This window comes from Piliocolobus tephrosceles, chromosome 9 (genome assembly GCF_002776525.5).
Source record: "Piliocolobus tephrosceles isolate RC106 chromosome 9, ASM277652v3, whole genome shotgun sequence".
NCBI classification, from domain to species: Eukaryota; Metazoa; Chordata; class Mammalia; order Primates; family Cercopithecidae; genus Piliocolobus; species Piliocolobus tephrosceles.
In genome coordinates, this window is record NC_045442.1 from 14,533,118 (window position 1) to 14,546,436 (window position 13,319).

General features: G+C 46.8%; 1 protein-coding gene across 1 annotated transcript; it reads left to right on the forward strand.

The window, feature by feature from the left end:
• Positions 1–1,512: 1,512 nt before the first annotated feature.
• On the forward strand, positions 1,513–12,577 carry PRDX3 (peroxiredoxin 3). The gene is made up of 7 exons (XM_023224225.1): positions 1,513–1,617; positions 3,474–3,606; positions 6,009–6,150; positions 6,704–6,839; positions 7,812–7,915; positions 10,932–11,097; positions 11,754–12,577. The coding sequence occupies exons 1-7, from the start codon at positions 1,582–1,584 to the stop codon at positions 11,805–11,807; spliced, it is 771 nt and encodes a 256-aa protein (XP_023079993.1). The 5' UTR covers positions 1,513–1,581; the 3' UTR covers positions 11,808–12,577.
• Positions 12,578–13,319: the final 742 nt, after the last annotated feature.

Here is a 13,319-nt window from a genome sequence, read left to right on the forward strand (position 1 = left end):
TGGGAGGCTGAGGCAGGAGAATGGCGTGAACCCGGGAGGTGGAGCTTGCAGTGAGCCGAGATCACGCCACTGCACTCCAGCCTGGGCGGACAGAGCGAGACTCCGTCTTAAAAAAAAAGGGGGGGGGGGAATAAAAGGGAAACCAATTTAAAGAAAATAGTAAGTGATATTTGGTGATAAGAAGACTTGAGAAAGTAAGTTGGTAATGGAATGACTAGTGATTGGAAAATACCAACTCAGACCAGGTGCAGTAGCTCAGGCCTGTACTCCCAGCACTTTGGGAGGCCGAGGTGGGTGGATCACTTGAGGTCAGGAGTTTGAGACCAGCCTGGCCAACATGGTGAAACCCCATCTCTACTGAAAACACAAAAACTTAACTGGGCATGGTGGCAGGTGCCTGTAATCCCAGCTGCTCAGGAATCCCAGCGACTCATGAAGCTGAGGCAGGAGAATCGCTTGAACCCAGGAGGCAGAGGCTGCAGTGAGCCAAGATCATGCCACTGCACTCCAGCCTGGGCGAACAGAGCGAGACCCTGTCTCAAAAAAAAAAAAAAGAAAGACAGAAAGAAAAGAAAAGAAAAAAGAAAATGCCAGCTCCAAGATTAAAATTTGTCACACTTACTGTAAGGCCACCGTGTGCTTTTTATCTATGTTTGATGTGGTTGCTTCAAAGTACCACGCTCACCACTGAACACTTTCGCTTTACTAATTGACAAAAAACAAATTTTAAATTTGTCCCAATTTTCCCAATTTTGGGAAGAGAGGCCAAATGGAAGACCACACACAATTCCAACGGTTTTCAGGCCAGCAAAGCCTTGATGTGTCTAGCCCACTTAGCTTATTAACGGACTAAAACTGCATTTGTAATTAATTCCATTTCATACAGAAGCCAGAAGTCTCTCTCTACCTGAGGCTGAAATAAGAAAGGGATCCTGTCAGGCCGGGCGCGGTGGCTCAAGCCTGTAATCCCAGCACTTTGGGAGGCCGAGACGGGCGGATCATGAGGTCAGGAGATCGAGACCATCCTGGCTAACACGGTGAAACCCCGTCTCTACTAAAAATACAAAAAAAACTAGCCGGGCGAGGTGGTGGGCGCCTGTAGTCCCAGCTACTCCGGAGGCTGAGGCAGGAGAATGGCGTGAACCCGGGAGGCGGAGCTTGCAGTGAGCTGAGATCCGGCCACTGCACTCCAGCCCAGGAGACACAGCAAGACTCCGTCTCAAAAAAAAAAAAAAAAAAAAAAAAGAAAGGGATCCTGTCACAGAAATAGTAGACACAGTAATCCACACAAGGTTAACAGAACAGTGGGAAATACAGAAAAAAAATACCTAATTCCCCGCCTGGATTCGTTCTTTTTAGGTTGGGGCGACAGTAGGAAAACCACGTGTCACTTGCCCAAGCATTCAACCCTAAAGGGAATTCCTCCCTCAGGGTCCCCAGGAGGCAGGGAGGCGGGGACTCCTCCAGCCCAGTCCCCTCCTCCGGCCCCGCCCCCCCCCCGCTCGCAGAGGCCCTGCCCACCACCCCGTAGGCCCCGCCCCTGCGTCGCTGCCCACCCCGCGGCGCCCGAGTGCACTGAAGATGGCGGCTGCTGTAGGAAGGTTGCTCCGAGCGTCGGTGAGTGGCTGTCGGCTGGGGACAGGCGCGGAGACACTGGTGGCCTCGGGAACGTGCTTCCCAGGCAGGATCCCGCTTTTCTGGGCATGAGGGCCATTTGCCCTTCTTGGAGGGTTTCCGCGGGTAACGGACCCAGAGGCCTTCCCCGGGGAAGGTTCCATGCGCCTGCGCAGAACCGCCTTTCTCAGTCCCTCCTCGCGGTCTCTTCCCCGAGTCCCTCCTCGTTCGGCGTCCCGCGTCCCCAGGCCCATCTCCACTTAAGGTCCTGACCCTGCTTCTGCCACCGACCCTGTGACCTTGGGCAAGCATCTTCGCCTTTCTCAGCATGTGTACTTAAGATGGAAAGAATGATGCCTACATCAAGGCGTTGCTATGAACAGCCGCTTAAATACTGGATAAACACTCGCAAAGTGCTGAACAAATCACAAAGGGTTGCCTCCCAATCCCGCTCCGCGTGTTTCTGCTGCTGTTTCCTGCTCAACTGTGGGCAATGCGTCGTGCTCTTCTGGTACACGGCTTTCGCTGGTGGGGTTCAACACACTCCCTTTCGTTCTCCTGAGTCATTTTGAACATTAAAGTTGAGCAAACCGGCAGAGTGCGGTGGCTCATGCGTGTAATCCCAGCACTGTGGGAGGCCGAGGCGGGCAGAACACTTGAGCCCAGGAGTTTGAGACCAGTCTGGACAATAATAGTGAGACCTTGTCTCTACAGAAAAAAAAAAAAATAGACGGGCGTGGTGGTCAGTGCTCCTGGGGAGGCTAAGGTGGGAGGATCACTTGAGCCCAGGAGGTCGAGACTTAAGTGAGCCCAGATCGCTGCACGCTAGCCTGGGTGAAAGAACGAGACTGTTACAAAAAAAAAGTTGAGTAAACATTTCCCTTGAGCCTTTTCCAAACTCCCAGAGACTGAACTTGGCTCTACTTGTTTACTGGTCGCTGGTGCTGGAGGGGCCTTGTTTTTTTCTGAGGAAAACCTTGACATGGTAGAACATACTCAGCAGATAGTGCTGGGAAAAGCCTGCCCAAGTCCCGTGGCTTTTGAACCCTGTGTTGCTTTTAAGCTCATGGAGTTTGATTTTTTTTTCTTTTTTGAGACGGAGTATTGCTCTGTCGCCCAGGTTAGAGTGCAGTGGCGCGATCTCGGCTCACTGCAACCTCCGCCTCACAGGTTCAAGCAATTCTTCTGCCTCAGCCTCCCAAGCAGCTGGGATTACAGGTGCCCACCACCGCGCCTGGCTAATTTTCGTATTTTTGGTAGAGATGGGGTTTCACCATCTTGGCCAGGCTAGTCTTGAACTCCTGACCTCGTGATCCACCCGCCTTGGCCTCCCGAAGTGCTGGGATTACAGGCGTGAGCCACTGCGCCCAGCCAGTCTTTGTTTTCTTATAGTTCCCCTCTACCTTCCAGTCTCCTGGGAGAAGGAAGCAGAAGGGAGTGTTAAGAATGTGCAGACCCGCGGATCACGAGGTCAGGAGATCGAGACCATCCTGGCTAACACGGTGAAACCCCATCTCTACTAAAAAAAAAACAAAAAAAAAACTAGCCGGGCGAGGTGGCGGGCGCCTGTAGTCCCAGCCACTCGGGAGGCTGAGGCAGGAGAATGGCATGAACCCGGGAGGCGGAGCTTGCAGTGAGCTGAGATCCGGCCACTGCACTCCAGCCCGGGCGACAGAGCGAGACTCCCTCTCAAAAAAAAAAAAAAAAAAAAAGAATGTGCAGACCCAATCCATGCTCTTAGAGTTTGGGGTTTGCTGTTTGGTGAACAGGGACACCTGAAACCACCCTTGGCATGATGTCCTTTCAGCCTTCAGTCACCAGTACAGAAAAACTTTCTAATAAAAGGTTTCTCTTTCCAGGTTGCCCGACATGTGAGTGCCATTCCTTGGGGCATTTCTGCCACTGCAGCCCTCAGGCCTGCTGCATGTGGAAGAACGAGCTTGACAAACTTACTGTGTTCTGGTTCCAGTCAAGCAAAATTATTCAGCACCAGTAAGTGTTATGTCATGTCTTGGCTGGAGCCAGGTAAAGGAAAAATGAACCATGGTCTTTGGACAGCGGCTCTGAACCCTGGCCATATGTTAACACTCACCTGGGAGCTTTCAGAAACACAGCACTGCCCCAGTCCCACCCCAGACAAATTAAGTCAGTCTCTGGGGTGAGACCAGGACATGCTGGGTGATTCTAGTGTGCAGCCAGGGTTGAGAATCACTGAGGCAAACTGCCCTTGTCACATTTCCATGTTGGTTGCCAGAGCTTCTAATCCACTGTGTTGAGGAGGGGGTTACTGGGAGCTCAGATGCCTTCTGGAGCTACTGTCTGAAGAGCTGTGAGTGGTGGGCAGCCTCTGGGGACCTGAGAGGGCAGCTGCTCTAAGATACAAACCTGTGTACTGGCCCCAGTTGGCCACTTAGGAACCAGACCTGTCTAATGGTATCTTCTGTAATCTGAGTGAAATTTAGCTGTTTCTTGAGATTTACATTCCCTTCTCTAGGATATGGGCTTTGCTAAGATCAGCCTCAAGATAATGAGTGGTATTTGAAAATATCTTGTCTGGATTTGACCAGCCTTTGAAAAAGCATGTATTTAATATGTAATGGTTTGGGGGCATATATATTTTAGTAAAGCCTTTGTGGGCTAAATATTCTAAGAGGTTTTGCAATTTTACTACCCTGGAGCTTTAAAATATTTCTAGTAGTGATGTGATACCACAGGCTTAAAATTTACTCCACTGGTTTCAAATCCCCATCCCCATCCCCAGCAGCTCCTCCTTTTTCTGTTCGTGGCAGTCTCAGGCATTTTGACATTGCAACTACTCTGTCCCTCATTCCCAGGTAGAGGCAAGTTCTTTTCAGTTTTGACACTTCTCTTGCATCCATTCCTTTCTGTTCTTTCTGCCCCATCCGTCCCCTCAATATGCGTAAGATCACTGAAATCGAGGCTGGGCGTGGTGGCTCACACCTGTAATCCCAGCAGTTTGAGAGGCCAAGGCAGGTGAATCAGTTGAGGTCAGGAATTCAAGACCATCCTGGCCAACATGGTGAAATCCCGTCTCTACTAAAAATACTAAAAAATTAGCCGGATGGGTGGTGTGCTCCTGGAATCACAGCTACTCGGGAGGCTGAGGCAGGGAGGCGGAGGTTGCAGAGAGCCGAGACTGTGTCACTGCACTCCAGCCTAGGTGACAGAGCGACACTCTTGTCTCAAAAAAAAAAAATTAAAAAAAAAAAAAATTACTGAAAGCACTTCCTAACATGTCTCTCCCTTTCTCCCACTCCTCTTTCCCTCCTGCCAGACTAATCTTTCTAAAAACCGCCATCTCGGCCAGGTGCAGTGGCTCACGCCTGTAATCCCAGCACTTTGGGAGGCCGAGGCAGGCAGATCACGCGGTCAGGAGATCAAGACCATCCTGGCTAACACGGTGAAACCCCCTCTCTACTAAAAATACAAAAAATTAGCCGGGTGTGGTGGCGGGCACCTGTAGTTCCAGCTACTCGGGAGGCTGAGGCAGGAGAATGGCGTGAACCCAGGAGGCGGAGCTTGCAGTGAGCCGAGATCATACTACTGCACTCCAGCCTGGGCAACAGAGCAAGACTCTGCCCTTGACTCTTATCTTTCCTGTTAAGAAGACCCAGCAGCCTAGTATTTAAGGATTCTTGCAACATGGCCTTCAACCATTCCTGCCTGCTGCCTGCTCTTCACTCCGTACCCTTAGACACTCTCTGTTCTCAGTAGACTGTGCCACAGGCTGCCCCAACACATGCCCTGTCTTTCTTCCTATTTCCTCCATGCCATCTGCCCCATCCCATCTAGACTTGACAAAATCTGAACCATATTTAAAATCCATCTCTAGTCTCATGTCTTCCTTAATTCTATCCCTACTATCTTTGTCTTCCTTTTTTTAAGTTTCCATTGCACTTGGAGTTGAATTTGTGCACAATCTAAAACTATGGAAGGAGAAATTACAGTCGACCCTCTGTATCTGGGTTCTGCATCTGTGGTTGGTTGAATCGAAATTATTGGGAGGGAAAAATGGATGGTTGTGTCTATACTGAACACAAAGACTTTCTTCTTGTCATTTCCTAAACAATACAGCTTAACAGCTATTTCCATAGCATTTACGTTGTATTAGGTATCATGAGTAATCTAGAGATGATTTAAGTATAATGGAGGGTGTGTGTAGATTATATGCAAATCACCATTTTATGTAGGAGACTTGAGCGTCTGTGGTTTTGATATCCTAGAATCAGTCCCCCACAGGTGGCAAAGGATGACTGGACAGTTGAAGCGAATGTTTTGCTTTGTACTACTAATTGTCATGAGAAGTTTAAATAAAATCATCAGTGCTTGACATAGCAAATGATGAACTACATATGAGTGTGGGTTTTTTTCAGGTTCCTCATACCATGCACCTGCTGTCACCCAGCATGCGCCCTATTTTAAGGGTACAGCCGTTGTCAATGGAGAGTTCAAAGACCTAAGCCTTGATGACTTTAAGGGGAAATATTTGGTGCTTTTCTTCTATCCTTTGGATTTGTAAGTGTAATTTCTATGATGCTTTCATGTCATTCTGAGAGCAAGCACATATCCTGTTCCTGCACTGAATTGTCTAACCCTAGATACTCTTGTGAAAGGAAGGATTCTGTCTGACCCTTTGTCACCCCTGGCCTTGTTGATTACACCTGGGATCTATAGTTGGTTTACAAGTGATAAACTTCAGGGGTGGGATGGTATGACCCTGTGCTCTGGAGTAGTGCTTCCCTAAGTCAGTGTATGAAAGTTTTCACTGGTCTGGGGAAAAATGAGAAAAGTAGGCATAATGATTTTTTTTCAAAAAGCAACTTTATTGAACTGTAATTTTTTTTCTTAAAATGTGTGTTCCCTTTCCCCACGTTTTGATACAATTCCTAAAATAAAAAGGTGAGGGGAGGTAATAGTACTTTTGCCAGCGCAACACTGTAGTCCAGTGAGGACGGTTAACCATTTTGCCTTTTTTACCCTTAGCAAGTTGAACTAGTTGCTAGACTACTAGTTGTTAAAATCCTTGCTTTTGAATTATTTAATGAGAATATCTGTCCTTTTTTTCCAGCACCTTTGTGTGTCCTACAGAAATTGTTGCTTTTAGTGACAAAGCTAACGAATTTCACGATGTGAACTGTGAAGTTGTTGCAGTCTCAGTGGATTCCCACTTTAGCCATCTTGCCTGGATAAATACGCCAAGAAAGGTATCGCATTGCACCCCTAGCTTTTGCTCTTACGAACTTGCTTGGAAGAATCTAAATTTCTAGCTATGCTGCTGGACTATCAAGATTAAATTACTCAAGGGGTTTTGTTTGTTTGTTTGTTTGTTTTTTTGAGACAGAGTCTTGCTCTGTTGCCCAGGCTGGAGTGCTGTAGTGCGATCTTAGCTCACAGCAACCTCCGTCTCCCGGGTTTGTGCCATTCTCCTGCCTCAGCCTCCCGAGTAGCTGGGACTACAGGCGTCTGCTACCATGCCCGGCTAAATTTTTTTGTATTTTTAGTAGAGATGGGGTTTCACCATGTTAGCCAGGATGGTCTCGATCTCCTGACCTCATGATCTGCCTGCCTCGGCCTCCCAGAGTGCTGGGATTACAGGTGTGAGCCATCACGCCCGGCCAATTAAATAAAGAATTAGAAAAAGCACTTGTAGTCCCAGCTACTCAGGCGGCTGGGGTAGGATGATTGCATGAGCCCAGGAGTTTAAGGCTGCTGTGAGCTATGATCACGTCACTGCATTCCAGCCTAGTGACAGCGAGACTCTGTCTTAAAAAAAAAAAAAAAAAAAAAGGAAAAAACAATTTGAAAAGGCCTATAGTATTAGCCAGGTTTACATCTTCCTTCTGCTCCTTTCTAGCTGTGACCTGGAACAAGTTACTTAACTTTTTTGTGCCTCAGTTTCCTCATTTTGATGATACCTACTCCTGGGTGGTTTCGAGGAGGCAGTAAGTTAATAGCAGTGCTTGGCCCATTGTTCAATTACTGTTCCCTGTTGCCATTACTGTTGGTCTCAAGACAGTGTGGTACACGGTCAGGGATGCGGTGAGGCCACGCCATCTTGGCCCATTGTTCAATTACTGTTCCCTGTTGCCATTACCGTTGGTCTCAGACAGTGTGGTACACGGTCAGGAATGCGGCGAGGCCGTGCTGTCTAACAGTCATGTTTGCGTTTTGATTAGAATGGTGGTTTGGGCCACATGAACATCGCACTCTTGTCAGATTTAACTAAGCAGATTTCCCGAGACTACGGTGTGCTGTTAGAAGGTCCTGGTCTTGCGCTAAGGTAAGATCCTGTTTCTGATGAACTTAAGATTATTTTTCATGTTTAGTATCAATTCTACTTCTTAGGGCATTTATGTAGACCTTGGTAAAGCATTTTTATTTATTTTATTTTATTTTATTTATTTATTTTTTTTGAGGCGGAGTCTTGCTCTTGTCGCCCGGACTGGATGCAGTGGCCGGATCTCAGCTCACTGCAAGCTCCGCCTCCCGGGTTTACGCCATTCTCCTGCCTCAGCCTCCCGAGTAGCTAAGACTACAGGTGCCCGCCACCTCGCCCAGCTAGTTTTTGTATTTTTAGTAGAGACGGGGTTTCACCGTGTTAGCCAGGATGGTCTCGATCTGCTGACCTCGTGATCCGCCTGTCTCAGCCTCCCAAAGTGCTGGGATTACAGGCTTGAGCCACCGTGCCCGGCCTGTAAAGCATTTTTAAAACCAGAAGATCCTGGCTGGGCATGGTGGCTCATGCCTGTCACCCTAGCACTTCGGGAGGCCAAGGTGGGAAGGTCACTTGAGTTCAGAAGTTCCAGACCAGCCTGAGCAACATAGTGAGCCCTCGTCCCTATTATATTTAAAAAAGTTAAAATTCATCATAATCAAAAAATCCTTAATTTTAGTCTTTAATAAGCACTGATAAAATGCCTCTTGCAAGGGTTGGCGGTCTCTCAGAAATGCTGAGACATGCATGTCCCCTCCACCACCTTGGGTCTGTTTCTGAAGAAGGCTATCTGCGTCTTGAGGCCACACTGCTCCATACTCCCTAACTATGTGGGAGCCACTTCCATGGGGACACACACCTGACAGTGAAGCCATCAGACTCTTTGCATAAGGGGAGACTGGCAGGGTAAGAGGTAGTCTCTTGGAATGGTGACCATTTTCAGCCCTGGAACCAAACAGTCCTGGGTTTGATTTTTTTTTAAGCTCAGCTACTTCTAATAGCTGTGCGACTTTGGGCAGGTGATTTGATTTAACCTTGTTGAGCCCCAGTTTTTCATAACTAAAATGAGGAGGTACCTCACAGGTGGGTGTGAGGATTAAATAAGTGACACAGCTAGAGTTCTTAGCATAGTTACTGGCAGCAGCTGTTAGGATTTCTGCCCCAGAATGTCATTTCTATCTGTATTCAGTCCCTTATTAAACCTTTATTCCTTTGAGTGTGAAAAGCTTTCAGTCCTCAGCAGCTCCACATTCAAACATAACCTTCCTGGGAGGGATGAGAACTTGGGCCTTAGAACTGTGAAGGAGGGATTGGGCAGAACTTGACCTCCAGGAAGGAAGAGAAGGCCCTCCTTTTGATGTGCTGTGCCCCAGTTTTGCTGGGGGCTCGTCAGCTTAAAGCCCCTTCACCTGCCTCTCTTGCAGGTGATCTCTGGCCTGCTTTCTTGGGTTACACCTTGGATTTTAGTGCTGGGTGGCATCTTAGAGTTTGGGCCTTTTTCTCTCTCTGTCTCTCTTTTTTTTTTTTTCTCTTTTCGAGATGGAGTCTTGCTCTGTTGCCCAGGCTGGAGTGCAGTGGCACGATACCGGCTCACTGAAACCTCTGCCTCCTGGGTTGAAGTAGTTCTCCTGCCTCAACCTCGCGAGTAGCTGGGATTACAGGCACGCGCCACCACACCTGGCCAGTTTTTGTGTTCTTCGTAGAGATGAGTTTCACCATGTTGGCCAGGCTGGTCTCGAACTCTTGACTTTGTGATCTGCCTGCCTCGGCTTCTCAAAAGTGCTGGGATTACAGGCATGAGCCACCGCACCTGGTGGGCCTTTTTGTTTGTTTGTTTGTGTAACTGTAAAGAGATTATCAAAAGAATGCCTAGGTCTTTCAGAATTGGCAATGGCCAGAGAAAGGGTACTGGCTATTTTTCTCCTACGGTCCCCTTCCCTATGAGAACTCACTAATTTTGCAGTTACTTCCGTACCCATTTTAATATCGAGATTAACAAGAGATAGAAGCTGAGTCTGGCTTATAAGATAAGACTTTCGGGAGTCTGTGTCCCAGCTCTGTCCCAGCTCTGCCTCTGCTTCTATTGGTGGACTTCAGCTGGCTGCACCCTCTGGGAACGGTTTCACCTGAAACCCCAGGCCCCTAGTGCCAGACCGAGGGTGGGAGAAGCACCTTTTTACCCTGAGTTTTCTCTAACCTGCCTTTTCCATGAGTGATTGATACCTGGAATTTCCACATCCTTTTAAGACAGACTGTTCAAATCTGTAGGTTAAATAACTGGACACAGTGACACACACCTATAGTCACAGCTACTTGGGAGTCTGAGGTGGGAGGATCAGTTGAGCCAGAAGTTCGAGGCTGCAGCCTGCCATGATCACACCTGAGAATAGCACTGCACTCCAGCGTGGGCAATATAGTGAGACCCTGTATTTAAACTAAACAACCCAAAAAACTTCTGGGCTAAACATATCTGCATCTGTCACAGTAACACCAACACAGAAGATAAGCAGACCACTGTGGTAGCGTGGTTCATCTCATTACATGCTGTGACGTGATTAAAAGTGATTGGCATGGTTTTCTGTTTTGCATAAACTTACAGCCTGTACATTCTTTCTACAAAGATTTTTCCCATGGGATTTCCCCCCATTTACCCAAGAATTCATAATAAACAGTTGTTGAATCCAGATAAAATACATATCTGTGTCTTCCCATTTGCCTATGAATTTCTTGCCAAGATGTGATACAGTAGCTCAAAGAATGCTTGCCACGTCACTAATAGTCTTCGCTCTCTCTAGTCAGTGACTTTCCGATACTGTGACATTCAGGGCACTGTGTGAGTCTGTAAATGTGACCATACTGCAAGCTTTTTATGGTGACCTGGTTCAGTACTGCCTTTGTTAAAGCATCTGTCGTCAGTAAGAGATGATAAACTTTTTGCACAACAGTGAAAACCCTACCTTTAAGCATATGATTATGCTTAATAAATATTTTATTAAAAGAATTAAAGACCTAAAGGGGAAGAAGTTAGACTGTTCTAGTTCTGGTACTGTTGAGGCACTGATGAGGATAAATGATCATGCAGAGGTCTCTTCATCATTGACCCCAATGGAGTCATCAAGCACTTGAGCGTCAACGATCTCCCAGTGGGCCGAAGTGTGGAAGAAACCCTCCGCTTGGTGAAGGCGTTCCAGTATGTAGAAACCCATGGAGAAGTCTGCCCAGCGGACTGGACACCGGATTCTCCTACGGTAGGTTTTTCCCCCCAAAAGCAGTGAGGTCCATGTTCTCTCAGCCTCGAGAGCTATTGACCTGAAGTATCCACAAAAGGGAGCAAGTGTGCAGATGATGTACAAATAGGTGAAGCTGCTGTGGGATAGAGCGGGTGGGGTGGGGTGGGGTGGGGAGCCAGGAACCAATTATCAGAGAAAGCAGACCTTTTTTTTTTTTTTTTTTAAGACGGAGTCTTGCTCTGTCGCCCAGGCTGGAGTGCAGTGGCATGATCTCGGCTCACTGCAAGCTCCGCCTCCCGGGTTCACGCCATTCTCCTGCCTCAGCCTCCCGAGTAGCTGGGACTACAGGCACCGCCACCACGCCCGGCTCATTTTTTTGTATTTTACTAGAGACGGGGTTTCACCGTGTTAGCCAGGATGGTCTCGATCTCCTGACCTCGTGATCCGCCCGCCTCGGCCTCCCAAAGTGCTGGGATTACAGGCTTGAGCCACCGCGTCCGGCCGAGAGACAGGCAGGCTTTAATGAAACTTTGATCTTTGTGTTTTAAGGGAAATCTTTAAAAGTATAAAGAACTTTAGGTTAAAAATTGGGGGATTGCCACTCAGTTTTGGGCATATTTACCATATTATTATGGTAAAGTCACAATTACCTAATTAAGCTTTTGTATTTTCAGATCAAGCCAAATCCAGCTGCTTCCAAAGAGTACTTTCAGAAGGTAAATCAGTAGATCGCCCATGTGTATCTGCACCTTCTCACCCCAGAGAAGAACCACAGTTGAAACCTGCTTTTATCATTTTAAAGATGGTTATTTGTAGAAGGCAAGGAACCGATTATGCTTGTATTCATAAATATGACTCTAAATGTTTTGTTTTTGTAATTCTGGCTAAGACCTTTTAAACATGGTAGTTGCTAGTACAAGGAATCCTTTATTGGTAACATCTTGGTGGCTAGCTAGCTAGTTTCTACAGAACATAATTTGCCTATATAGAAAGCGATTCTTAGATCATGTCTTCAGTGGAAACACTCTTCTGTCTTAGCCTTACTTGAATCTTGTCTATAACAAAGTAGAGCAACATGCAATTGAAAGCATCTGATCAAGGGTCCTGAAATTTTCATCTTGAATGTCTTTGTATTAAACTGAATTTTCTTTTAAGCTAACAAAGATTACCATTTTCAATTAGCCGTCTAACTCTTGCAATGAATGTTTATGTGATTGAAGCAAATGTGAATCATATTATTTTAAAAAGTGGCAGAGTGACTTAACTGATCATGCATGATCCCTCATCCCTGAAATTGATAGTTTATGTAGTCATTTTACTTATTTTATTCACTAGCTAACTTTGTCTATGTATATTTCTAGATATTGATTAGTGTAATTGATTATAAAGGATATTTATTGACTCCAGGGATTGCATTTTGAAATTACAATTATTTTCTTTGCTGAAGTACTCATTGTAAAACATAAACATATTTTAAAATATTTGCATTTTACCACCATTAACTGATGGATCAGCTTATTCTGGGCTCTCCTTTCCTTCTCAGATTACATCAACAAACATTTAGTGAGCATTTACCTCAGGGGCCACAAAGAGACTAAGATGCTGGTTCCACACTCAAGGAACTTGGTTTAGGGGCAAGACAGATAGGGAAACATTTACTCATTGTTTCAGTAAATCCTTGAGTGCCTACCCTGCACCAGGTGCTGTTTTCGAGGCACAGGAGGGAACAAAGGACAAACCCCTGCTTTTAAGCTCTTACGTTCTACAGGGGAAACACAATACATGTAGTAAAAGTAGAGTGTTTGGAAGGAAAATAATGTGGAGTGAAGCTCTGCTGAAGCGGAGTTGTAGGTGTTCTAGATGGGATTGTTAAGGAAGGCCTTAAGGGAGAGCCTGTCTCTCTGGGTCCATTTTCTGATCCGTAAAATGGGGACAATAATTGGACCTATCTCGGGGTTTTGATGAGCCTGGAGGGAGAGAGAACGCATAGAAAGTGAGAGTGTTACTGGGATAAGAGGCTTCTAGGTAGAGGGCAGGGAAAACACAAAGGCCCTAAGGCAAGAGTGGACTCAGAGGGGATGCAGATTTACTAGGATGCCAGTGACTAGGGCGGTGGTGGGGGTCCCAGAGTGCCTTTTGGCCAAGCCAAGGACTTGAGGTTCTGTTCTGGGGCGGGGAATGTCAGGAAGGATTTGAAAAGAAGAGTGACATCAACTTGTAAGATAATCACTCTGGCTCCT